Genomic DNA, 25588 nt, shown 5'->3' with positions numbered 1-25588 from the left:
TTTTGAAAATGAAAAGAGGCAGAGTGGTGTTTTAGGACAGATTTCTCCTGGAACGCCTTCAACGCGCATCTATTTCGCTTCAAATGCTCGATTGCTACGCGCGTCCAAATAGCTGCAAATGGATTCAAAATGTTCACGCGTCAAACTACACGTGGTAGAAGTGATTTTAATGCTCAAGTTGCGTGTGGTGTGAACGTAGCGTAAGGCCTTTAGCCCCACTGTACCCTACGTCTAATTTTGCCCTTCATGACAACTGTGAGGGGGTGAATCTTTTTATAACTCATTCACTTACATTAAAGCCTTGAAGTTCGGCATAATTAAGGGCATGGCCACTTGGAGTGACAGGTGAATTGTTGTTTGTCTGTTAGGCCCCATTTACACTGCATGGTTCAAGTGACCCAATTACGATTTTTTTCCTCTCATGTGGCACAGATCGGATATGACATGTGAACTTGTAAGCAGTAAAAAAAACGGATGAATTCCAATATCCTCAGATCGAATTCAGGCCTCACTCATATGTGGTAATAAATCCGATATGATTCGGATGCGTGCATTAGCGTCTGCCATGTAAGCGGTCAAATCGGATATTCCCCAGTAAATGCGAGTCGTACGTCATTGAAAAAAGGACGGAGGCGAATGACGTCAACTCAGGTGGACACAAACTGCGATCCAGTGTTGCCAAGTCTGCGGTTTTCATGCAGAATTGGGCTACTTCAACACAGTTTTGATTTGCAATTGGGCAGCTTTTGTTGTGAAAACCTGGCAACCCCGTCAAGGGCTCTCCTTTTTCTCCGCATTAAGAGAGAAATGTTTTGCCAAACTAGGATGTGTGGAACAGTGCAGAGAGCAAAACATTGTGCAATCATTTTGTCTGCGTCCATTGCATATTGCGCTGTTTTACTTCCTTTCACCGATTAAGAACGTCTTGGGCTGTTTTGCCAGTGTACAGTGTAAATGCAAATATCGGATACGGGTCGCTTTTGAAAAGATGATGTAAGCGGGTCTTCAAAAAAAATCAGATATAGTCACCAAATGGGAATTGTGCCTCAAGACCTGCAATGTAAATGCAGCCTTAGTCATCACATTAGCTCCACCCACATCCTGCCTTTTTGCCCATTTTCAGTCTAAATAAAAGTTTGTTTTTTAATAGTACATTTCAAGAACCCACAGTCACTTTACAATGGAATTCAAGAGTACAATCAAAAGACAGTCAGCCTGCTCATTATAACAAAAAACTCCAGATAGACGTTATACAGTCAAAGAGAAGAATAAACAGCAACTAGTCATGTAGCATGAAAGAGGGGAGAGATCACTTGAAGGCAGTGGCAGTACAAGAAACATTTACTGCCCAGAGAAAATGAGTGAGTTTTGGGATCCATAAAGCATCTGAAGTGTTGGTGCATTAAGGATAGCCACGAGCAGCTTATTCCATAATTTTAGGGCCAGTGACACTAAGCCCTTCCTGCCATAGTAGAGCATTTAAACTTGGGTACAAGCAGATTGTCACTGCTGGACCTGAGGGTCTGGGCAGGAACATTGTTGAACTAACTCAGCAAGATTGTGGCGCAGGGCCATAAGCTTTCAGAGGAAAACTTAACAGTTTAAACTGGATGCAGCTGGCCACAGGAAGCCAGTGAAGTTGGTTGAGGATGAGTGATGGACAGATTTTATCCAGGAATGACAGCCAAGGTGGCAACAACCAGCTCAACCCTACTTTACGCGGTCTCAACTCCTTTTAGAATCCTATGGGTCAGTCATCACGGCCATTTTTCTTCTTTACAGTCTAGTGTTGCAACAGGCCTAAACCTACAAATGACTGGAGCAAAATACCAGTCCCCACACAGGCCAGTAATAAAAGCCATTTTGTGGAGCATATTTGAACAGTCAAATCATGCAACGTGGCTAGATATGTTTAGTATTGTGCCAATAAAGACAAGACACAAACCTATAAAGAGCATATTTTATTAAATTATACTGCACTTCCAGTTACTTTTTGGCCATAGTCCTTAACATTGATGGGGCCGACAGATGCCTTTTCCCATCGTAGATCTGAGAAGAAACAAAGGGTTCGTGAGAACTAAAGCCATGAAAACGACAAGAAAAAGTTAGAGTTAGTCCATACCCGTAAGCAGCCGATCACTTCCACTTCTGACGCTACAAGTGGAGTCACAGCAGCCGCACACCTGGTCAGAGTCATCTGCGGACACCCAACTGACAAGAAACACCCTCAGGTAAGTTGATGGCAACCAGTTTACCTGTACACCCATCTAGCAGGCAACATACCCATTAGCAGAGAATGAACAAGCTTTTTGCTCAGAACTTGGGGTTGCTGCAGCCGCCTTCAAAACACATGTGATGTACACCTGCAAAGACAGTTATTAGTACACCATGGTAGAAGATCTTACAAAGAGTTGACCTACTAACACATACCAGTCCACTGTCTGCTTGCTGGAACCTGAACGCCTCTAATTGAAACCGCAGCTTATCACCTTGAGTCCGAGGCATAAAGTGAGATGTGGAGCCTGTGAGCTTGGCATCAACCAGGCACCTGTAAACCAAACCCAGTTAGAAGACCTGCAACCCTTCTGGAAGCCTGTAGACGCAAGGTAGCGCCTCTTACCCATTATTCTCAATAAAGGAGTATCTGGGGACAGAAGCGACATCAGGGACTGCAGTAGCCACGCAGCTGTCCACAAACACACGGACGGGAACATGACTGTACAAACGCACTGATGCTTCAAGATTTATCACGTCACCCAGGAAGTACTGGTTAGAAGGTCGCTCAAACAGCCAGTCATCTGCAAAGAAAGGGTCTTAGCACAGGTTCACAAGCATGCGACAAATCTGTATGGGATACACCAACCAGTCATGAGCCTCAGGGAGAAGACAAAGATGTCCTCCGCAATCTTAGTTGAGGCATATGGGATCCAAGTGGGCAATAAGGCGTCGCTGCTCACATTATGTGCTCTGTAGGAGTTAAACAAGGGTGTCATCTCATGTCCATAAAGAGTGGGATCAGCAGATCCAGCGGGTCTCAAATCATTTAATCCTCACCTTGGATAATGACACTCGATACCAACCACTGCACTACGGCTCCTGACAATAGGAACACCATTAACTGCTTGTGGGGTGTAGAAAATATTGAACGAATAGACGAGCTCATCCCCAGTCACCTAAAAAGACAAGTTAATGGAATCAATCACGGATATTTTCTGTGAGTAACACCAAAATAAAATCTTACCATTGATGTGCTGCTACATCCATGCAGTTCAGACTCAAAGATGAGCACTTGAGCAGAAGGATCCTCTCCAGTTGCAGTGCAGCCTCCCAGTGTAAAAGCAGAGGACGACAGTGGGTGTCCAGTCCCAAAGAAGTCCTTCATCACTTCCACATATACTGAATTCTCTCCACACTGAGCAGCTACACTGTTGGCAGGGACAGGACGCGGCAACTCAAAAGGAACGGCGGGTGGCTGCGGTTCCTCTGGTAGACTTGGAAAGCTCCACGTCAGTTTTGCTACTGGACCCTGCAACAGCTCTTTTGATTGAACACCCATGAAATCTTGAGATTGCTTTCCGATGTCAGTCCTGACTGGTGTCTGGAGAGGAAACTGAGCGGGGAATGTTTCTGGCGCAAACACGGGTTTATTGGAAACCACAGACATCCTGGAATCAGCCTGTTGAGAAGCTTGAGCTAATGCCCTAGGCCTAAGCTCACTTGGACTGCGATTATGGGCTGCTCTTGCTCGCCATTGTGCATCAGAAAATCCAAGAGCAAGAATAACCACCAATCCAACTCCAACCTGCCAAAACCCCATTATTGCCAAGCTTGTTTCAACAACACTTTAGGGTGCTACCATCCAAATTTATACAGATGTAAATCAGCATGGCTCCTGCTTTCTCATCAATCAATATGTCACAGGTGAAAATCATTAATTCTTCATTCCTCGGGATTGCATGAAGTACCAAATAAGAGCAGGTTATTGGTAGCTAAACCAAAAGCTATCTAAAACTCCGGTTATAAAAATACCCGTGTTCCGTGTGGACTAGGCCTCAAATAATAAAGTTGAGTATGTTGATAGTCAGGGCCCGTATTTATCATGCCTCTGAGAATTACTCACAAGAACACTGCTAAAGTCACGTTCACACCAACGCGAATAGAGCGTCTGAAGTGAATGATTTCCATGTTAAGTCAATGGAAAGGAGCGTTGACGCGTGTCTGGAGGTCCTGTGGCGAGATGGATGCGTTTGGCGCGATGGACGCGAATGACGCAAATTTGCAGCGAATTGAGCGTCTTGCGCGATGCGCACGTTTTGCGCGAGTGTTGTGTTTTGTGCATTCACGCGTTTGAAGCGAATTCGCGTCTGATGCCCAGAGTCGAAAAATCTGAACTTTGGCATCAATTTGGCGGCGAGTTAACCAATCTGGAGCCTGCTTGCTGCTGTCACGTGGTAAAGTGACGTGATCAGAAACCCTGCATAATTTAAAAATACTATATTTTTGTCACTAAAATGTAGTTTTAACGCTTCTCAGTTGATAATGTAGTTGTTTAAAGCTAAAATATATGTGGTTTATTTAAAGAGAGCTCCTATTTAAAAAAAATAAATAAATCAAAATCTTGCGTTTTTGGAGTTGTGAGATCAGCTCCAAAACTCAGCGCTCGTTAACCCCGGCGAGAGCAGCCTTTCCTCAGCCAGTCCTTCTGGCGTTTGCCGCTGGCTCGGATGTCTCTGTAGTGGTTAAACACGAGATATAATCTGTCTTGTGAACATCTAATGGGCGATCTTTGGTCCAATTAATCTATTGTTGCCTACCAAATCATTTCGACTGAGGGCAAAGGGAAGTTTCTTAACGTTATTTTTTTTTAAGGATATGCACGAAGTGAAGATATTTCCAGGTAGTGCGTTGGCCGAACCAAATTTGTGTGGCTGTTAATGCTTAATATATATATATATTTTTGAAAATGAAAAGAGGCAGAGTGGTGTTTTAGGACAGATTTCTCCTGGAACGCCTTCAACGCGCATCTATTTCGCTTCAAATGCTCGATTTCTACGCGCGTCCAAATAGCTGCAAATGGATTCAAAATGTTCACGCGTCAAACTACACGTGGTAGAAGTGATTTTAATGCTCAAGTTGCGTGTGGTGTGAACGTAGCGTAAGGCCTTTAGCCCCACTGTACCCTACGTCTAATTTTGCCCTTCATGACAACTGTGAGGGGGTGAATCTTTTTATAACTCATTCACTTACATTAAAGCCTTGAAGTTCGGCATAATTAAGGGCATGGCCACTTGGAGTGACAGGTGAATTGTTGTTTGTCTGTTAGGCCCCATTTACACTGCATGGTTCAAGTGACCCAATTACGATTTTTTTCCTCTCATGTGGCACAGATCGGATATGACATGTGAACTTGTAAGCAGTAAAAAAAACGGATGAATTCCAATATCCTCAGATCGAATTCAGGCCTCACTCATATGTGGTAATAAATCCGATATGATTCGGATGCGTGCATTAGCGTCTGCCATGTAAGCGGTCAAATCGGATATTCCCCAGTAAATGCGAGTCGTACGTCATTGAAAAAAGGACGGAGGCGAATGACGTCAACTCAGGTGGACACAAACTGCGATCCAGTGTTGCCAAGTCTGCGGTTTTCATGCAGAATTGGGCTACTTTAACACAGTTTTGATTTGCAATTGGGCAGCTTTTGTTGTGAAAACCTGGCAACCCCGTCAAGGGCTCTCCTCTTTTTCTCCGCATTAAGAGAGAAATGTTTTGCCAAACTAGGATGTGTGGAACAGTGCCGAAAGCAAAACATTGTGCAATCATTTTGTCTGCGTCCATTGCATATTGCGCTGTTTTACTTCCTTTCACCGATTAAGAACGTCTTGGGCTGTTTAGCCAGTGTACAGTGTAAATGCAAATATCGGATACGGGTCGCTTTTGAAAAGATGATGTAAGCGGGTCTTCAAAAAAATCAGATATAGTCACCAAATGGGAATTGTGCCTCAAGACCTGCAATGTAAATGCAGCCTTAGTCATCACATTAGCTCCACCCACATCCTGCCTTTTTGCCCATTTTCAGTCTAAATAAAAGTTTGTTTTTTAATAGTACATTTCAAGAACCCACAGTCACTTTACAATGGAATTCAAGAGTACAATCAAAAGACAGTCAGCCTGCTCATTATAACAAAAAACTCCAGATAGACGTTATACAGTCAAAGAGAAGAATAAACAGCAACTAGTCATGTAGCATGAAAGAGGGGAGAGATCACTTGAAGGCAGTGGCAGTACAAGAAACATTTACTGCCCAGAGAAAATGAGTGAGTTTTGGGATCCATAAAGCATCTGAAGTGTTGGTGCATTAAGGATAGCCACGAGCAGCTTATTCCATAATTTTAGGGCCAGTGACACTAAGCCCTTCCTGCCATAGTAGAGCATTTAAACTTGGGTACAAGCAGATTGTCACTGCTGGACCTGAGGGTCTGGGCAGGAACATTGTTGAACTAACTCAGCAAGATTGTGGCGCAGGGCCATAAGCTTTCAGAGGAAAACTTAACAGTTTAAACTGGATGCAGCTGGCCACAGGAAGCCAGTGAAGTTGGTTGAGGATGAGTGATGGACAGATTTTATCCAGGAATGACAGCCAAGGTGGCAACAACCAGCTCAACCCTACTTTACGCGGTCTCAACTCCTTTTAGAATCCTATGGGTCAGTCATCACGGCCATTTTTCTTCTTTACAGTCTAGTGTTGCAACAGGCCTAAACCTACAAATGACTGGAGCAAAATACCAGTCCCCACACAGGCCAGTAATAAAAGCCATTTTGTGGAGCATATTTGAACAGTCAAATCATGCAACGTGGCTAGATATGTTTAGTATTGTGCCAATAAAGACAAGACACAAACCTATAAAGAGCATATTTTATTAAATTATACTGCACTTCCAGTTACTTTTTGGCCATAGTCCTTAACATTGATGGGGCCGACAGATGCCTTTTCCCATCGTAGATCTGAGAAGAAACAAAGGGTTCGTGAGAACTAAAGCCATGAAAACGACAAGAAAAAGTTAGAGTTAGTCCATACCCGTAAGCAGCCGATCACTTCCACTTCTGACGCTACAAGTGGAGTCACAGCAGCCGCACACCTGGTCAGAGTCATCTGCGGACACCCAACTGACAAGAAACACCCTCAGGTAAGTTGATGGCAACCAGTTTACCTGTACACCCATCTAGCAGGCAACATACCCATTAGCAGAGAATGAACAAGCTTTTTGCTCAAAACTTGGGGTTGCTGCAGCCGCCTTCAAAACACATGTGATGTACACCTGCAAAGACAGTTATTAGTACACCATGGTAGCAGATCATACAAAGAGTTGCACAACTAACACCGACCAGTCCACTGTCTGCTTGCTGGAACCTGAACGCCTCTAATTGAAACCGCAGCTTATCACCTTGAGTCCGAGGCATAAAGTGAGATGTGGAGCCTGTGAGCTTGGCATCAACCAGGCACCTGTAAACCAAACCCAGTTAGAAGACCTGCAACCTTACTGGAAGCCAGTATACGCGAGGTAGCGCCTCTTACCCATTATTCTCAATAAAGGAGTATCTGGGGACAGAAGCAACATCAGGGACAGCAGTAGCCACGCAGCTGTCCACAAACACACGGACGGGAACATGGCTGTACAAACGCACTGATGCTTCAAGATTTATCACGTCACCCAGGAAGTACTGGTTAGAAGGTCGCTCAAACAGCCAGTCATCTGCAAAGAAAGGGTCTTAGCACAGGTTCACAAGCATGTTACAAATGTGTTTGAGATACACCAACCAGTCATGAGCCTGAGGGAGAAGACAAAGATGTCCTCCGCAACCTTAGTTGAGGCATATGGGATCCAAGTGGGCAATAAGGCGTCGCTGCTCACATTATGTGCTCTGTAGGAGTTAAACAAGCAGTCATTTAGGGTCCATAAATGTGGGATCAGCAGATCCAGCGGGTCTCAAATCATTTAATCCTCACCTTGGATAATGACACTCGATACCAACCACTGCACTACGGCTCCTGACAATAGGAACACCATTAACTGCTTGTGGGGTGTAGATAATGTTGAACGAATAGACAAGCTCATCCCCAGTCACCTAAAAAGAAAGGTTAATGGAATCAATCACGGATATTTTCTGTGAGTAACACCAAAATAAAATCTTACCATTGATGTGCTGCTACATCCATGCAGTTCAGACTCAAAGATGAGCACTTGAGCAGAAGGATCCTCTCCAGTTGCAGTGCAGCCTCCCAGTGTAAAAGCAGAGGATGACAGTGGGTGTCCAGTCCCAAAGAAGTCCTTCATCACTTCCACATATACTGAATTCTCTCCACACTGAGCAGCTACACTGTTGGCAGGGACAGGACGCGGCAACTCAAAAGGAACGGCGGGTGGCTGCGGTTCTTCTGGGAGACTTGGAAAGCTCCACGTCAGTTTTGCCACTGGACCCTGCAACAGCTCTTTTGATTGAACGCCCATGAAATCTTGAGATTGCTTTCCAAAGTCAGTCCTGACTGGTGTCTGGTGAGGAAACTGAGCAGGGAATGTTTGTGGCGCAAACACAGGTTTACTGGAAACCACAGACATCCTGGAATCAGCCTGTTGAGAAGCTTGAGCTAATGCCCTAGGCCTAAAGATACTTGGACTGCGATTATGTGTTGCTCTTGCACTCCATTGTGCGTCAGAAAATCCAAGAGCAAGAATCAACACCACTCCAACCTGCCAAAACCCCATTATTGCCAAGCTTGTTTCAACAACACTTTAGAGTGCTACCATCATTTTTTATACAGATGTAAATCAGCATGGCTCCACCTTGCTCATGACAAGCATAATTTTTCTCTGCACCTGCCAATTTACTCAATCAATATGTCACAGGTGAAAATCATTCATTCGGCATTACTGAGGATAAAATGAAGTACCAAATAAGGGCAGGTTAGTAACTAAGGCCCCGTCCACACGAAGTCAGAGTTTTTCGTATCTGATCTTTTTTTCCCCTCGTTTCAAGAAATATCTGCGTTAAAAGCTATGAAAACAACTCAAAACGATGTAGTATGTATGCCAGGCCAGTGTGTGGCACTGTAATTCTCCCAAAGAAATACACTAAAAATGGAGAAGAAGAGTTATGGCTAAACGGGGTAAAGCAATGGTTGGAAGTGAGGCACAATCTCACAATAAAATAACAATAAATACATTTGCTACTTAACAGATGTGATTTATTAACGCCTACCCCGACCCTAAACATACCCTCACAACAATGCAAATACGGTAATTAAAATGACGCAATATTGATGTACGAATGCCCAGTGCCTGTAGTTGTATCCCTTAACTCTTTCACTGTGCTGGATGTAGTGTGATGACATCACCGTTTTGCAAAATATACGGATTGGCTTTACACACGAAAGCAGAAGAGTGTCGTTTTCAGATTTATCCACTTTGGGACCCGGTTTCAAAAAATATCGGATTCATGCTTCCAAAACGCCGGATCGGTGTGGACGAAACGCTGATACGGTACAAAATGTATACGTATACAGCTAAATATGTCTCCGTGTGGACGGGTCCTAAACCAAATGATTTCTTATTTTCATCAAAATAACAGATTTAGGCCCTGTGTACACGATGGGAAAACGCAGATATTTCCCTGCATTTTGACCTGTAATTTACACGAAAACGCAGTTTTTATCCCAGAAAATGATTATTTATAAAACTCCAGCCAAAGTGGAGATTTCTGAAAACGGCGGTTATGTATTGCCGTGTGAACTGGGAGAAACGGGGTTTTAGGTTCTCAAACGTCACATTATGCGCCAGAAAATGCTCACGTCATGTGAGCGCCGTATGCTTAGAGTTTGTTTGATCATGCATGCTGTTAAGGTGGTACTCATTTTTACTTTTGTGCAAATGCTTTTAACTCCACTTCACTGTCTGTCCACACAAACGAACCTCGCGTCATGTCTGTTGTTTTGAAAGGAACAGGAAGTCGCCTGTTCTATTCGTTGTTGTCGATTTTGAGGATTCTGATATTGGCTTGCATGGCTTTATCCTTCTCCCTACACTGCCCATTACCCATTGGTTTGTGTCTTAATTACACATTTTAAACCTTCTGCTTTTAACTGACCTAATGTTACCTATAGCCTAGATTTTATGATGCAGCCTAATCAGCCACCATGGATTCCAAAAGAAAACCGAACTGGCGGAAGAAGTGATCGCTACTGCTTGCTGAATTAGTCAAACAGTGGAAACTTGTTATAAAAGGCAAGTTTAGCTTAACATTATCACTAAAAAAGAAGCCTGCCCTATCCAAATGATACCATTTGATTAACTGCTCATCGTAAAACATTCTTCCTCTCCTCAAAGAGTCGCACACGTCTCAGCCTCCTCGGTGCCATCACAACCCCCTGCTGGCAACTCCTGTCCACTTGAGACCTCTCGAGCAGTCTTAAATAACGGAGTAAGAGCAAATTGTAGCTTTTAGAAATTTGATAACTTGCTCTAAGTTTGAAAGAAGTCATTTTAATGAATTAGCACTTAAGACTTGAGAAGCTTGATAAATACAGGCCCAGTTGATGAAATGCAGTTTAAGTCACGGTGTTGTTGCTGCTCAGCTTGAATCCCCAGAAATATAGAAGCAAAGGGTATCCACCAAGCATCAGAAAAGAGCTGATGCCATTAGAATGCATTTTAATGTTGCGACCAAGCCGCAACCTCCCCAAGTTTCTCTTGAATCCAATACAGAAGTGACTTAAACTGCACTTCAGTTAACCGGCAGCTGGGAACAGAATCTCAGAGCCCCATGTTGAAGTGCACAACTTCAGAGCGTGGAACAAATTGACACTCTCTAGAGCCATGCCTAATTTTGCCCTTTATTACAACTGTGAGGGGTTTAATCTTTTTACATTGAAGCCGTGCATAATCGAGGGTATGGCCCCTTTAAGTGACAGGTGTAGTGTCACTTGTCATCACATCAGCTCCACAAACAGCTCACCTCTTTGCCCATGTTCAGTTGTCGGGAAATGACAGCCAAAAATTGCAATGGCCAGCGAGACCCTACTTTACACTTCAAAACTTCTCCTCAGAATTCTATGGTCACAGACACCATGTTCATATTTTTATAGTCTAGTGTAGCAACAGGCCTAGCCCTAAAAATGACTGGAGCAAAATATCAGACCCCACACAGGCCAGTAGAAAGAAAAAGCATTGTGGTGCATATTTGAACAGTCAAGTTATGTAACCTGGAAAGATGCATTTAGTATTGTGCCAGTAAAGACCATACACAAACCTATTAAGAGCATATTTTATTCAAATCACAAGGCACTTCCAGTTATTTTTTGGGCATAGTCCTTAACATTGATGGGGCCAACAGATGCCTTTTCCCATCGTAGATCTGAGGAACAAATGATTAGTGAGAAGTAAAGCCATGAATGACAAGAATAAGTTATCAGAGTTAGTCCATACCCGTAAGCAGCCGATCATTTCCACTTCTGACGCTACAAGTGGAGTCACAGCAGCCGCACACCTGGTCAGAGTCATCTGCGGACACCCAACTGACAAGAAACACCCTCAGGTAAGTTGATGGCAACCAGTTTACCTGTACACCCATCTAGCAGGCAACATACCCATTAGCAGAGAATGAACAAGCTTTTTGCTCAGAACTTGGGGTTGCTGCAGCCGCCTTCAAAACACATGTGATGTACACCTGCAAAGACAGTTATTAGTACACCATGGTAGAAGATCTTACAAAGAGTTGACCTACTAACACATACCAGTCCACTGTCTGCTTGCTGGAACCTGAACGCCTCTAATTGAAACCGCAGCTTATCACCTTGAGTCCGAGGCATAAAGTGAGATGTGGAGCCTGTGAGCTTGGCATCAACCAGGCACCTGTAAACCAAACCCAGTTAGAAGACCTGCAACCCTTCTGGAAGCCTGTAGACGCGAGGTAGCGCCTCTTACCCATTATTCTCAATAAAGGAGTATCTGGGGACAGAAGCGACATCAGGGACTGCAGTAGCCACGCAGCTGTCCACAAACACACGGACGGGAACATGACTGTACAAACGCACTGATGCTTCAAGATTTATCACGTCACCCAGGAAGTACTGGTTAGAAGGTCGCTCAAACAGCCAGTCATCTGCAAAGAAAGGGTCTTAGCACAGGTTCACAAGCATGCGACAAATCTGTATGGGATACACCAACCAGTCATGAGCCTCAGGGAGAAGACAAAGATGTCCTCCGCAACCTTAGTTGAGGCATATGGGATCCAAGTGGGCAATAAGGCGTCGCTGCTCACATTATGTGCTCTGTAGGAGTTAAACAAGGGTGTCATCTCATGTCCATAAAGAGTGGGATCAGCAGATCCAGCGGGTCTCAAATCATTTAATCCTCACCTTGGATAATGACACTCGATACCAACCACTGCACTACGGCTCCTGACAATAGGAACACCATTAACTGCTTGTGGGGTGTAGAAAATATTGAACGAATAGACGAGCTCATCCCCAGTCACCTAAAAAGACAAGTTAATGGAATCAATCACGGATATTTTCTGTGAGTAACACCAAAATAAAATCTTACCATTGATGTGCTGCTACATCCATGCAGTTCAGACTCAAAGATGAGCACTTGAGCAGAAGGATCCTCTCCAGTTGCAGTGCAGCCTCCCAGTGTAAAAGCAGAGGACGACAGTGGGTGTCCAGTCCCAAAGAAGTCCTTCATCACTTCCACATATACTGAATTCTCTCCACACTGAGCAGCTACACTGTTGGCAGGGACAGGACGCGGCAACTCAAAAGGAACGGCGGGTGGCTGCGGTTCCTCTGGTAGACTTGGAAAGCTCCACGTCAGTTTTGCTACTGGACCCTGCAACAGCTCTTTTGATTGAACACCCATGAAATCTTGAGATTGCTTTCCGATGTCAGTCCTGACTGGTGTCTGGAGAGGAAACTGAGCGGGGAATGTTTGTGGCGCAAACACGGGTTTACTGGAAACCACAGACATCCTGGAATCAGCCTGTTGAGAAGCTTGAGCTAATGCCCTAGGCCTAAGCTCACTTGGACTGCGATTATGGGCTGCTCTTGCTCGCCATTGTGCATCAGAAAATCCAAGAGCAAGAATAACCACCAATCCAACTCCAACCTGCCAAAACCCCATTATTGCCAAGCTTGTTTCAACAACACTTTAGGGTGCTACCATCCAAATTTATACAGATGTAAATCAGCATGGCTCCTCCTTTCTCATCAATCAATATGTCACAGGTGAAAATCATTAATTCTTCATTCCTCGGGATTGCATGAAGTACCAAATAAGAGCAGGTTATTGGTAGCTAAACCAAAAGCTATCTAAAACTCCGGTTATAAAAATACCCGTGTTCCGTGTGGACTAGGCCTCAAATAATAAAGTTGAGTATGTTGATAGTCAGGGCCCGTATTTATCATGCCTCTGAGAATTACTCACAAGAACACTGCTAAAGTCACGTTCACACCAACGCGAATAGAGCGTCTGAAGTGAATGATTTCCATGTTAAGTCAATGGAAAGGAGCGTTGACGCGTGTCTGGAGGTCCTGTGGCGAGATGGATGCGTTTGGCGCGATGGACGCGAATGACGCAAATTTGCAGCGAATTGAGCGTCTTGCGCGATGCGCACGTTTTGCGCGAGTGTTGTGTTTTGTGCATTCACGCGTTTGAAGCGAATTCGCGTCTGATGCCCAGAGTCGAAAAATCTGAACTTTGGCATCAATTTGGCGGCGAGTTAACCAATCTGGAGCCTGCTTGCTGCTGTCACGTGGTAAAGTGACGTGATCAGAAACCCTGCATAATTTAAAAATACTATATTTTTGTCACTAAAATGTAGTTTTAACGCTTCTCAGTTGATAATGTAGTTGTTTAAAGCTAAAATATATGTGGTTTATTTAAAGAGAGCTCCTATTTAAAAAAAATAAATAAATCAAAATCTTGCGTTTTTGGAGTTGTGAGATCAGCTCCAAAACTCAGCGCTCGTTAACCCCGGCGAGAGCAGCCTTTCCTCAGCCAGTCCTTCTGGCGTTTGCCGCTGGCTCGGATGTCTCTGTAGTGGTTAAACACGAGATATAATCTGTCTTGTGAACATCTAATGGGCGATCTTTGGTCCAATTAATCTATTGTTGCCTACCAAATCATTTCGACTGAGGGCAAAGGGAAGTTTCTTAACGTTATTTTTTTTTAAGGATATGCACGAAGTGAAGATATTTCCAGGTAGTGCGTTGGCCGAACCAAATTTGTGTGGCTGTTAATGCTTAATATATATATATATTTTTGAAAATGAAAAGAGGCAGAGTGGTGTTTTAGGACAGATTTCTCCTGGAACGCCTTCAACGCGCATCTATTTCGCTTCAAATGCTCGATTGCTACGCGCGTCCAAATAGCTGCAAATGGATTCAAAATGTTCACGCGTCAAACTACACGTGGTAGAAGTGATTTTAATGCTCAAGTTGCGTGTGGTGTGAACGTAGCGTAAGGCCTTTAGCCCCACTGTACCCTACGTCTAATTTTGCCCTTCATGACAACTGTGAGGGGGTGAATCTTTTTATAACTCATTCACTTACATTAAAGCCTTGAAGTTCGGCATAATTAAGGGCATGGCCACTTGGAGTGACAGGTGAATTGTTGTTTGTCTGTTAGGCCCCATTTACACTGCATGGTTCAAGTGACCCAATTACGATTTTTTTCCTCTCATGTGGCACAGATCGGATATGACATGTGAACTTGTAAGCAGTAAAAAAAACGGATGAATTCCAATATCCTCAGATCGAATTCAGGCCTCACTCATATGTGGTAATAAATCCGATATGATTCGGATGCGTGCATTAGCGTCTGCCATGTAAGCGGTCAAATCGGATATTCCCCAGTAAATGCGAGTCGTACGTCATTGAAAAAAGGACGGAGGCGAATGACGTCAACTCAGGTGGACACAAACTGCGATCCAGTGTTGCCAAGTCTGCGGTTTTCATGCAGAATTGGGCTACTTCAACACAGTTTTGATTTGCAATTGGGCAGCTTTTGTTGTGAAAACCTGGCAACCCCGTCAAGGGCTCTCCTTTTTCTCCGCATTAAGAGAGAAATGTTTTGCCAAACTAGGATGTGTGGAACAGTGCAGAGAGCAAAACATTGTGCAATCATTTTGTCTGCGTCCATTGCATATTGCGCTGTTTTACTTCCTTTCACCGATTAAGAACGTCTTGGGCTGTTTTGCCAGTGTACAGTGTAAATGCAAATATCGGATACGGGTCGCTTTTGAAAAGATGATGTAAGCGGGTCTTCAAAAAAAATCAGATATAGTCACCAAATGGGAATTGTGCCTCAAGACCTGCAATGTAAATGCAGCCTTAGTCATCACATTAGCTCCACCCACATCCTGCCTTTTTGCCCATTTTCAGTCTAAATAAAAGTTTGTTTTTTAATAGTACATTTCAAGAACCCACAGTCACTTTACAATGGAATTCAAGAGTACAATCAAAAGACAGTCAGCCTGCTCATTATAACAAAAAACTCCAGATAGACGTTATACAGTCAAAGAGAAGAATAAACAGCAACTAGTCATGTAGCATGAAAGAGGGGAGAGATCACTTGAAGGCAGTGGCAGTACAAGAAACATTTACTGCCCAGAGAAAATGAGTGAGTTTTGGGATCCATAAAGCATCTGAAGTGTTGGTGCATTAAGGATAGCCACGAGCAGCTTATTCCATAATTTTAGGGCCAGTGACACTAAGCCCTTCCTGCCATAGTAGAGCATTTAAACTTGGGTACAAGCAGATTGTCACTGCTGGACCTGAGGGTCTGGGCAGGAACATTGTTGAACTAACTCAGCAAGATTGTGGCGCAGGGCCATAAGCTTTCAGAGGAAAACTTAACAGTTTAAACTGGATGCAGCTGGCCACAGGAAGCCAGTGAAGTTGGTTGAGGATGAGTGATGGACAGATTTTATCCAGGAATGACAGCCAAGGTGGCAACAACCAGCTCAACCCTACTTTACGCGGTCTCAACTCCTTTTAGAATCCTATGGGTCAGTCATCACGGCCATTTTTCTTCTTTACAGTCTAGTGTTGCAACAGGCCTAAACCTACAAATGACTGGAGCAAAATACCAGTCCCCACACAGGCCAGTAATAAAAGCCATTTTGTGGAGCATATTTGAACAGTCAAATCATGCAACGTGGCTAGATATGTTTAGTATTGTGCCAATAAAGACAAGACACAAACCTATAAAGAGCATATTTTATTAAATTATACTGCACTTCCAGTTACTTTTTGGCCATAGTCCTTAACATTGATGGGGCCGACAGATGCCTTTTCCCATCGTAGATCTGAGAAGAAACAAAGGGTTCGTGAGAACTAAAGCCATGAAAACGACAAGAAAAAGTTAGAGTTAGTCCATACCCGTAAGCAGCCGATCACTTCCACTTCTGACGCTACAAGTGGAGTCACAGCAGCCGCACACCTGGTCAGAGTCATCTGCGGACACCCAACTGACAAGAAACACCCTCAGGTAAGTTGATGGCAACCAGTTTACCTGTACACCCATCTAGCAGGCAACATACCCATTAGCAGAGAATGAACAAGCTTTTTGCTCAGAACTTGGGGTTGCTGCAGCCGCCTTCAAAACACATGTGATGTACACCTGCAAAGACAGTTATTAGTACACCATGGTAGAAGATCTTACAAAGAGTTGACCTACTAACACATACCAGTCCACTGTCTGCTTGCTGGAACCTGAACGCCTCTAATTGAAACCGCAGCTTATCACCTTGAGTCCGAGGCATAAAGTGAGATGTGGAGCCTGTGAGCTTGGCATCAACCAGGCACCTGTAAACCAAACCCAGTTAGAAGACCTGCAACCCTTCTGGAAGCCTGTAGACGCAAGGTAGCGCCTCTTACCCATTATTCTCAATAAAGGAGTATCTGGGGACAGAAGCGACATCAGGGACTGCAGTAGCCACGCAGCTGTCCACAAACACACGGACGGGAACATGACTGTACAAACGCACTGATGCTTCAAGATTTATCACGTCACCCAGGAAGTACTGGTTAGAAGGTCGCTCAAACAGCCAGTCATCTGCAAAGAAAGGGTCTTAGCACAGGTTCACAAGCATGCGACAAATCTGTATGGGATACACCAACCAGTCATGAGCCTCAGGGAGAAGACAAAGATGTCCTCCGCAATCTTAGTTGAGGCATATGGGATCCAAGTGGGCAATAAGGCGTCGCTGCTCACATTATGTGCTCTGTAGGAGTTAAACAAGGGTGTCATCTCATGTCCATAAAGAGTGGGATCAGCAGATCCAGCGGGTCTCAAATCATTTAATCCTCACCTTGGATAATGACACTCGATACCAACCACTGCACTACGGCTCCTGACAATAGGAACACCATTAACTGCTTGTGGGGTGTAGAAAATATTGAACGAATAGACGAGCTCATCCCCAGTCACCTAAAAAGACAAGTTAATGGAATCAATCACGGATATTTTCTGTGAGTAACACCAAAATAAAATCTTACCATTGATGTGCTGCTACATCCATGCAGTTCAGACTCAAAGATGAGCACTTGAGCAGAAGGATCCTCTCCAGTTGCAGTGCAGCCTCCCAGTGTAAAAGCAGAGGACGACAGTGGGTGTCCAGTCCCAAAGAAGTCCTTCATCACTTCCACATATACTGAATTCTCTCCACACTGAGCAGCTACACTGTTGGCAGGGACAGGACGCGGCAACTCAAAAGGAACGGCGGGTGGCTGCGGTTCCTCTGGTAGACTTGGAAAGCTCCACGTCAGTTTTGCTACTGGACCCTGCAACAGCTCTTTTGATTGAACACCCATGAAATCTTGAGATTGCTTTCCGATGTCAGTCCTGACTGGTGTCTGGAGAGGAAACTGAGCGGGGAATGTTTCTGGCGCAAACACGGGTTTATTGGAAACCACAGACATCCTGGAATCAGCCTGTTGAGAAGCTTGAGCTAATGCCCTAGGCCTAAGCTCACTTGGACTGCGATTATGGGCTGCTCTTGCTCGCCATTGTGCATCAGAAAATCCAAGAGCAAGAATAACCACCAATCCAACTCCAACCTGCCAAAACCCCATTATTGCCAAGCTTGTTTCAACAACACTTTAGGGTGCTACCATCCAAATTTATACAGATGTAAATCAGCATGGCTCCTGCTTTCTCATCAATCAATATGTCACAGGTGAAAATCATTAATTCTTCATTCCTCGGGATTGCATGAAGTACCAAATAAGAGCAGGTTATTGGTAGCTAAACCAAAAGCTATCTAAAACTCCGGTTATAAAAATACCCGTGTTCCGTGTGGACTAGGCCTCAAATAATAAAGTTGAGTATGTTGATAGTCAGGGCCCGTATTTATCATGCCTCTGAGAATTACTCACAAGAACACTGCTAAAGTCACGTTCACACCAACGCGAATAGAGCGTCTGAAGTGAATGATTTCCATGTTAAGTCAATGGAAAGGAGCGTTGACGCGTGTCTGGAGGTCCTGTGGCGAGATGGATGCGTTTGGCGCGATGGACGCGAATGACGCAAATTTGCAGCGAATTGAGCGTCTTGCGCGATGCGCACGTTTTGCGCGAGTGTTGTGTTTTGTGCATTCACGCGTTTGAAGCGAATTCGCGTCTGATGCCCAGAGTCGAAAAATCTGAACTTTGGCATCAATTTGGCGGCGAGTTAACCAATCTGGAGCCTGCTTGCTGCTGTCACGTGGTAAAGTGACGTGATCAGAAACCCTGCATAATTTAAAAATACTATATTTTTGTCACTAAAATGTAGTTTTAACGCTTCTCAGTTGATAATGTAGTTGTTTAAAGCTAAAATATATGTGGTTTATTTAAAGAGAGCTCCTATTTAAAAAAAATAAATAAATCAAAATCTTGCGTTTTTGGAGTTGTGAGATCAGCTCCAAAACTCAGCGCTCGTTAACCCCGGCGAGAGCAGCCTTTCCTCAGCCAGTCCTTCTGGCGTTTGCCGCTGGCTCGGATGTCTCTGTAGTGGTTAAACACGAGATATAATCTGTCTTGTGAACATCTAATGGGCGATCTTTGGTCCAATTAATCTATTGTTGCCTACCAAATCATTTCGACTGAGGGCAAAGGGAAGTTTCTTAACGTTATTTTTTTTTAAGGATATGCACGAAGTGAAGATATTTCCAGGTAGTGCGTTGGCCGAACCAAATTTGTGTGGCTGTTAATGCTTAATATATATATATATTTTTGAAAATGAAAAGAGGCAGAGTGGTGTTTTAGGACAGATTTCTCCTGGAACGCCTTCAACGCGCATCTATTTCGCTTCAAATGCTCGATTTCTACGCGCGTCCAAATAGCTGCAAATGGATTCAAAATGTTCACGCGTCAAACTACACGTGGTAGAAGTGATTTTAATGCTCAAGTTGCGTGTGGTGTGAACGTAGCGTAAGGCCTTTAGCCCCACTGTACCCTACGTCTAATTTTGCCCTTCATGACAACTGTGAGGGGGTGAATCTTTTTATAACTCATTCACTTACATTAAAGCCTTGAAGTTCGGCATAATTAAGGGCATGGCCACTTGGAGTGACAGGTGAATTGTTGTTTGTCTGTTAGGCCCCATTTACACTGCATGGTTCAAGTGACCCAATTACGATTTTTTTCCTCTCATGTGGCACAGATCGGATATGACATGTGAACTTGTAAGCAGTAAAAAAAACGGATGAATTCCAATATCCTCAGATCGAATTCAGGCCTCACTCATATGTGGTAATAAATCCGATATGATTCGGATGCGTGCATTAGCGTCTGCCATGTAAGCGGTCAAATCGGATATTCCCCAGTAAATGCGAGTCGTACGTCATTGAAAAAAGGACGGAGGCGAATGACGTCAACTCAGGTGGACACAAACTGCGATCCAGTGTTGCCAAGTCTGCGGTTTTCATGCAGAATTGGGCTACTTTAACACAGTTTTGATTTGCAATTGGGCAGCTTTTGTTGTGAAAACCTGGCAACCCCGTCAAGGGCTCTCCTCTTTTTCTCCGCATTAAGAGAGAAATGTTTTGCCAAACTAGGATGTGTGGAACAGTGCCGAAAGCAAAACATTGTGCAATCATTTTGTCTGCGTCCATTGCATATTGCGCTGTTTTACTTCCTTTCACCGATTAAGAACGTCTTGGGCTGTTTAGCCAGTGTACAGTGTAAATGCAAATATCGGATACGGGTCGCTTTTGAAAAGATGATGTAAGCGGGTCTTCAAAAAAATCAGATATAGTCACCAAATGGGAATTGTGCCTCAAGACCTGCAATGTAAATGCAGCCTTAGTCATCACATTAGCTCCACCCACATCCTGCCTTTTTGCCCATTTTCAGTCTAAATAAAAGTTTGTTTTTTAATAGTACATTTCAAGAACCCACAGTCACTTTACAATGGAATTCAAGAGTACAATCAAAAGACAGTCAGCCTGCTCATTATAACAAAAAACTCCAGATAGACGTTATACAGTCAAAGAGAAGAATAAACAGCAACTAGTCATGTAGCATGAAAGAGGGGAGAGATCACTTGAAGGCAGTGGCAGTACAAGAAACATTTACTGCCCAGAGAAAATGAGTGAGTTTTGGGATCCATAAAGCATCTGAAGTGTTGGTGCATTAAGGATAGCCACGAGCAGCTTATTCCATAATTTTAGGGCCAGTGACACTAAGCCCTTCCTGCCATAGTAGAGCATTTAAACTTGGGTACAAGCAGATTGTCACTGCTGGACCTGAGGGTCTGGGCAGGAACATTGTTGAACTAACTCAGCAAGATTGTGGCGCAGGGCCATAAGCTTTCAGAGGAAAACTTAACAGTTTAAACTGGATGCAGCTGGCCACAGGAAGCCAGTGAAGTTGGTTGAGGATGAGTGATGGACAGATTTTATCCAGGAATGACAGCCAAGGTGGCAACAACCAGCTCAACCCTACTTTACGCGGTCTCAACTCCTTTTAGAATCCTATGGGTCAGTCATCACGGCCATTTTTCTTCTTTACAGTCTAGTGTTGCAACAGGCCTAAACCTACAAATGACTGGAGCAAAATACCAGTCCCCACACAGGCCAGTAATAAAAGCCATTTTGTGGAGCATATTTGAACAGTCAAATCATGCAACGTGGCTAGATATGTTTAGTATTGTGCCAATAAAGACAAGACACAAACCTATAAAGAGCATATTTTATTAAATTATACTGCACTTCCAGTTACTTTTTGGCCATAGTCCTTAACATTGATGGGGCCGACAGATGCCTTTTCCCATCGTAGATCTGAGAAGAAACAAAGGGTTCGTGAGAACTAAAGCCATGAAAACGACAAGAAAAAGTTAGAGTTAGTCCATACCCGTAAGCAGCCGATCACTTCCACTTCTGACGCTACAAGTGGAGTCACAGCAGCCGCACACCTGGTCAGAGTCATCTGCGGACACCCAACTGACAAGAAACACCCTCAGGTAAGTTGATGGCAACCAGTTTACCTGTACACCCATCTAGCAGGCAACATACCCATTAGCAGAGAATGAACAAGCTTTTTGCTCAAAACTTGGGGTTGCTGCAGCCGCCTTCAAAACACATGTGATGTACACCTGCAAAGACAGTTATTAGTACACCATGGTAGCAGATCATACAAAGAGTTGCACAACTAACACCGACCAGTCCACTGTCTGCTTGCTGGAACCTGAACGCCTCTAATTGAAACCGCAGCTTATCACCTTGAGTCCGAGGCATAAAGTGAGATGTGGAGCCTGTGAGCTTGGCATCAACCAGGCACCTGTAAACCAAACCCAGTTAGAAGACCTGCAACCTTACTGGAAGCCAGTATACGCGAGGTAGCGCCTCTTACCCATTATTCTCAATAAAGGAGTATCTGGGGACAGAAGCAACATCAGGGACAGCAGTAGCCACGCAGCTGTCCACAAACACACGGACGGGAACATGGCTGTACAAACGCACTGATGCTTCAAGATTTATCACGTCACCCAGGAAGTACTGGTTAGAAGGTCGCTCAAACAGCCAGTCATCTGCAAAGAAAGGGTCTTAGCACAGGTTCACAAGCATGTTACAAATGTGTTTGAGATACACCAACCAGTCATGAGCCTGAGGGAGAAGACAAAGATGTCCTCCGCAACCTTAGTTGAGGCATATGGGATCCAAGTGGGCAATAAGGCGTCGCTGCTCACATTATGTGCTCTGTAGGAGTTAAACAAGCAGTCATTTAGGGTCCATAAATGTGGGATCAGCAGATCCAGCGGGTCTCAAATCATTTAATCCTCACCTTGGATAATGACACTCGATACCAACCACTGCACTACGGCTCCTGACAATAGGAACACCATTAACTGCTTGTGGGGTGTAGATAATGTTGAACGAATAGACAAGCTCATCCCCAGTCACCTAAAAAGAAAGGTTAATGGAATCAATCACGGATATTTTCTGTGAGTAACACCAAAATAAAATCTTACCATTGATGTGCTGCTACATCCATGCAGTTCAGACTCAAAGATGAGCACTTGAGCAGAAGGATCCTCTCCAGTTGCAGTGCAGCCTCCCAGTGTAAAAGCAGAGGATGACAGTGGGTGTCCAGTCCCAAAGAAGTCCTTCATCACTTCCACATATACTGAATTCTCTCCACACTGAGCAGCTACACTGTTGGCAGGGACAGGACGCGGCAACTCAAAAGGAACGGCGGGTGGCTGCGGTTCTTCTGGGAGACTTGGAAAGCTCCACGTCAGTTTTGCCACTGGACCCTGCAACAGCTCTTTTGATTGAACGCCCATGAAATCTTGAGATTGCTTTCCAAAGTCAGTCCTGACTGGTGTCTGGTGAGGAAACTGAGCAGGGAATGTTTGTGGCGCAAACACAGGTTTACTGGAAACCACAGACATCCTGGAATCAGCCTGTTGAGAAGCTTGAGCTAATGCCCTAGGCCTAAAGATACTTGGACTGCGATTATGTGTTGCTCTTGCACTCCATTGTGCGTCAGAAAATCCAAGAGCAAGAATCAACACCACTCCAACCTGCCAAAACCCCATTATTGCCAAGCTTGTTTCAACAACACTTTAGAGTGCTACCATCATTTTTTATACAGATGTAAATCAGCATGGCTCCACCTTGCTCATGACAAGCATAATTTTTCTCTGCACCTGCCAATTTACTCAATCAATATGTCACAGGTGAAAATCATTCATTCGGCATTACTGAGGATAAAATGAAGTACCAAATAAGGGCAGGTTAGTAACTAAGGCCCCGTCCACACGAAGTCAGAGTTTTTCGTATCTGATCTTTTTTTCCCCTCGTTTCAAGAAATATCTGCGTTAAAAGCTATGAAAACAACTCAAAACGATGTAGTATGTATGCCAGGCCAGTGTGTGGCACTGTAATTCTCCCAAAGAAATACACTAAAAATGGAGAAGAAGAGTTATGGCTAAACGGGGTAAAGCAATGGTTGGAAGTGAGGCACAATCTCACAATAAAATAACAATAAATACATTTGCTACTTAACAGATGTGATTTATTAACGCCTACCCCGACCCTAAACATACCCTCACAACAATGCAAATACGGTAATTAAAATGACGCAATATTGATGTGCGAATGCCCAGTGCCTGTAGTTGTATCCCTTAACTCTTTCACTGTGCTGGATGTAGTGTGATGACATCACCGTTTTGCAAAATATACGGATTGGCTTTACACACGAAAGCAGAAGAGTGTCGTTTTCAGATTTATCCACTTTGGGACCCGGTTTCAAAAAATATCGGATTCATGCTTCCAAAACGCCGGATCGGTGTGGACGAAACGCTGATACGGTACAAAATGTATACGTATACAGCTAAATATGTCTCCGTGTGGACGGGTCCTAAACCAAATGATTTCTTATTTTCATCAAAATAACAGATTTAGGCCCTGTGTACACGATGGGAAAACGCAGATATTTCCCTGCATTTTGACCTGTAATTTACACGAAAACGCAGTTTTTATCCCAGAAAATGATTATTTATAAAACTCCAGCCAAAGTGGAGATTTCTGAAAACGGCGGTTATGTATTGCCGTGTGAACTGGGAGAAACGGGGTTTTAGGTTCTCAAACGTCACATTATGCGCCAGAAAATGCTCACGTCATGTGAGCGCCGTATGCTTAGAGTTTGTTTGATCATGCATGCTGTTAAGGTGGTACTCATTTTTACTTTTGTGCAAATGCTTTTAACTCCACTTCACTGTCTGTCCACACAAACGAACCTCGCGTCATGTCTGTTGTTTTGAAAGGAACAGGAAGTCGCTTGTTCTATTCGTTGTTGTCGATTTTGAGGATTCTGATATTGGCTTGCATGGCTTTATCCTTCTCCCTACACTGACGCCCATTGGTTTGTGTCTTAATTACACATTTTAAACCTTCTGCTTTTAACTGACCTAATGTTACCTATAGCCTAGATTTTATGATGCAGCCTAATCAGCCACCATGGATTCCAAAAGAAAACCGAACTGGCGGAAGAAGTGATCGCTACTGCTTGCTGAATTAGTCAAACAGTGGAAACTTGTTATAAAAGGCAAGTTTAGCTTAACATTATCACTAAAAAAGAAGCCTGCCCTATCCAAATGATACCATTTGATTAACTGCTCATCGTAAAACATTCTTCCTCTCCTCAAAGAGTCGCACACGTCTCAGCCTCCTCGGTGCCATCACAACCCCCTGCTGGCAACTCCTGTCCACTTGAGACCTCTCGAGCAGTCTTAAATAACGGAGTAAGAGCAAATTGTAGCTTTTAGAAATTTGATAACTTGCTCTAAGTTTGAAAGAAGTCATTTTAATGAATTAGCACTTAAGACTTGAGAAGCTTGATAAATACAGGCCCAGTTGATGAAATGCAGTTTAAGTCACGGTGTTGTTGCTGCTCAGCTTGAATCCCCAGAAATATAGAAGCAAAGGGTATCCACCAAGCATCAGAAAAGAGCTGATGCCATTAGAATGCATTTTAATGTTGCGACCAAGCCGCAACCTCCCCAAGTTTCTCTTGAATCCAATACAGAAGTGACTTAAACTGCACTTCAGTTAACCGGCAGCTGGGAACAGAATCTCAGAGCCCCATGTTGAAGTGCACAACTTCAGAGCGTGGAACAAATTGACACTCTCTATAGCCATGCCTAATTTTGCCCTTTATTACAACTGTGAGGGGTTTAATCTTTTTACATTGAAGCCGTGCATAATCGAGGGTATGGCCCCTTTAAGTGACAGGTGTAGTGTCACTTGTCATCACATCAGCTCCACAAACAGCTCACCTCTTTGCCCATGTTCAGTTGTCGGGAAATGACAGCCAAAAATTGCAATGGCCAGCGAGACCCTACTTTACACTTCAAAACTTCTCCTCAGAATTCTATGGTCACAGACACCATGTTCATATTTTTATAGTCTAGTGTAGCAACAGGCCTAGCCCTAAAAATGACTGGAGCAAAATATCAGACCCCACACAGGCCAGTAGAAAGAAAAAGCATTGTGGTGCATATTTGAACAGTCAAGTTATGTAACCTGGAAAGATGCATTTAGTATT

The 25588-nt window shown here is 43.9% G+C and overlaps 5 protein-coding genes across 5 annotated transcripts; all 5 read right to left on the bottom strand.

Moving 5' to 3' along the window:
• Nucleotides 1–1946: 1946 nt before the first annotated feature.
• On the bottom strand, nt 1947–3851 carry LOC137072104 (zona pellucida sperm-binding protein 3-like). The gene is made up of 8 exons (XM_067440320.1): nt 3242–3851; nt 3055–3173; nt 2864–2967; nt 2621–2798; nt 2431–2548; nt 2284–2363; nt 2123–2211; nt 1947–2049 (listed from the first exon to the last, which is right to left on the bottom strand). The coding sequence occupies exons 1-8, from the start codon at nt 3815–3817 to the stop codon at nt 1970–1972; spliced, it is 1344 nt and encodes a 447-aa protein (XP_067296421.1). The 5' UTR covers nt 3818–3851; the 3' UTR covers nt 1947–1969.
• Nucleotides 3852–6902: 3051 nt separating this feature from the next.
• LOC137072103 (zona pellucida sperm-binding protein 3-like) lies at nt 6903–8812 on the bottom strand. Its single transcript, XM_067440319.1, has 8 exons — nt 8196–8812; nt 8009–8127; nt 7820–7923; nt 7577–7754; nt 7387–7504; nt 7240–7319; nt 7079–7167; nt 6903–7005 (listed from the first exon to the last, which is right to left on the bottom strand). Exons 1-8 carry the CDS (start codon nt 8763–8765, stop codon nt 6926–6928), a joined length of 1338 nt encoding a protein of 445 aa, XP_067296420.1. The 5' UTR covers nt 8766–8812; the 3' UTR covers nt 6903–6925.
• Nucleotides 8813–11305: 2493 nt separating this feature from the next.
• On the bottom strand, nt 11306–13208 carry LOC137072102 (zona pellucida sperm-binding protein 3-like). Its single transcript, XM_067440318.1, has 8 exons — nt 12600–13208; nt 12413–12531; nt 12222–12325; nt 11979–12156; nt 11789–11906; nt 11642–11721; nt 11481–11569; nt 11306–11409 (listed from the first exon to the last, which is right to left on the bottom strand). The coding sequence occupies exons 1-8, from the start codon at nt 13173–13175 to the stop codon at nt 11330–11332; spliced, it is 1344 nt and encodes a 447-aa protein (XP_067296419.1). The 5' UTR covers nt 13176–13208; the 3' UTR covers nt 11306–11329.
• Nucleotides 13209–16259: 3051 nt separating this feature from the next.
• LOC137072101 (zona pellucida sperm-binding protein 3-like) lies at nt 16260–18164 on the bottom strand. Its single transcript, XM_067440317.1, has 8 exons — nt 17555–18164; nt 17368–17486; nt 17177–17280; nt 16934–17111; nt 16744–16861; nt 16597–16676; nt 16436–16524; nt 16260–16362 (listed from the first exon to the last, which is right to left on the bottom strand). The coding sequence occupies exons 1-8, from the start codon at nt 18128–18130 to the stop codon at nt 16283–16285; spliced, it is 1344 nt and encodes a 447-aa protein (XP_067296418.1). The 5' UTR covers nt 18131–18164; the 3' UTR covers nt 16260–16282.
• A 3051-nt stretch (nt 18165–21215) lies between these two features.
• On the bottom strand, nt 21216–23125 carry LOC137072100 (zona pellucida sperm-binding protein 3-like). The gene is made up of 8 exons (XM_067440316.1): nt 22509–23125; nt 22322–22440; nt 22133–22236; nt 21890–22067; nt 21700–21817; nt 21553–21632; nt 21392–21480; nt 21216–21318 (listed from the first exon to the last, which is right to left on the bottom strand). The coding sequence occupies exons 1-8, from the start codon at nt 23076–23078 to the stop codon at nt 21239–21241; spliced, it is 1338 nt and encodes a 445-aa protein (XP_067296417.1). The 5' UTR covers nt 23079–23125; the 3' UTR covers nt 21216–21238.
• Between the last annotated feature and the right edge of the window lie 2463 nt (nt 23126–25588).

The sequence above is a fragment of the Pseudorasbora parva genome, chromosome 3 (assembly GCF_024679245.1).
Source record: "Pseudorasbora parva isolate DD20220531a chromosome 3, ASM2467924v1, whole genome shotgun sequence".
Lineage (NCBI taxonomy): Eukaryota > Metazoa > Chordata > Actinopteri > Cypriniformes > Gobionidae > Pseudorasbora > Pseudorasbora parva.
This window is presented reverse-complemented; position numbering and strand designations above follow the sequence as displayed.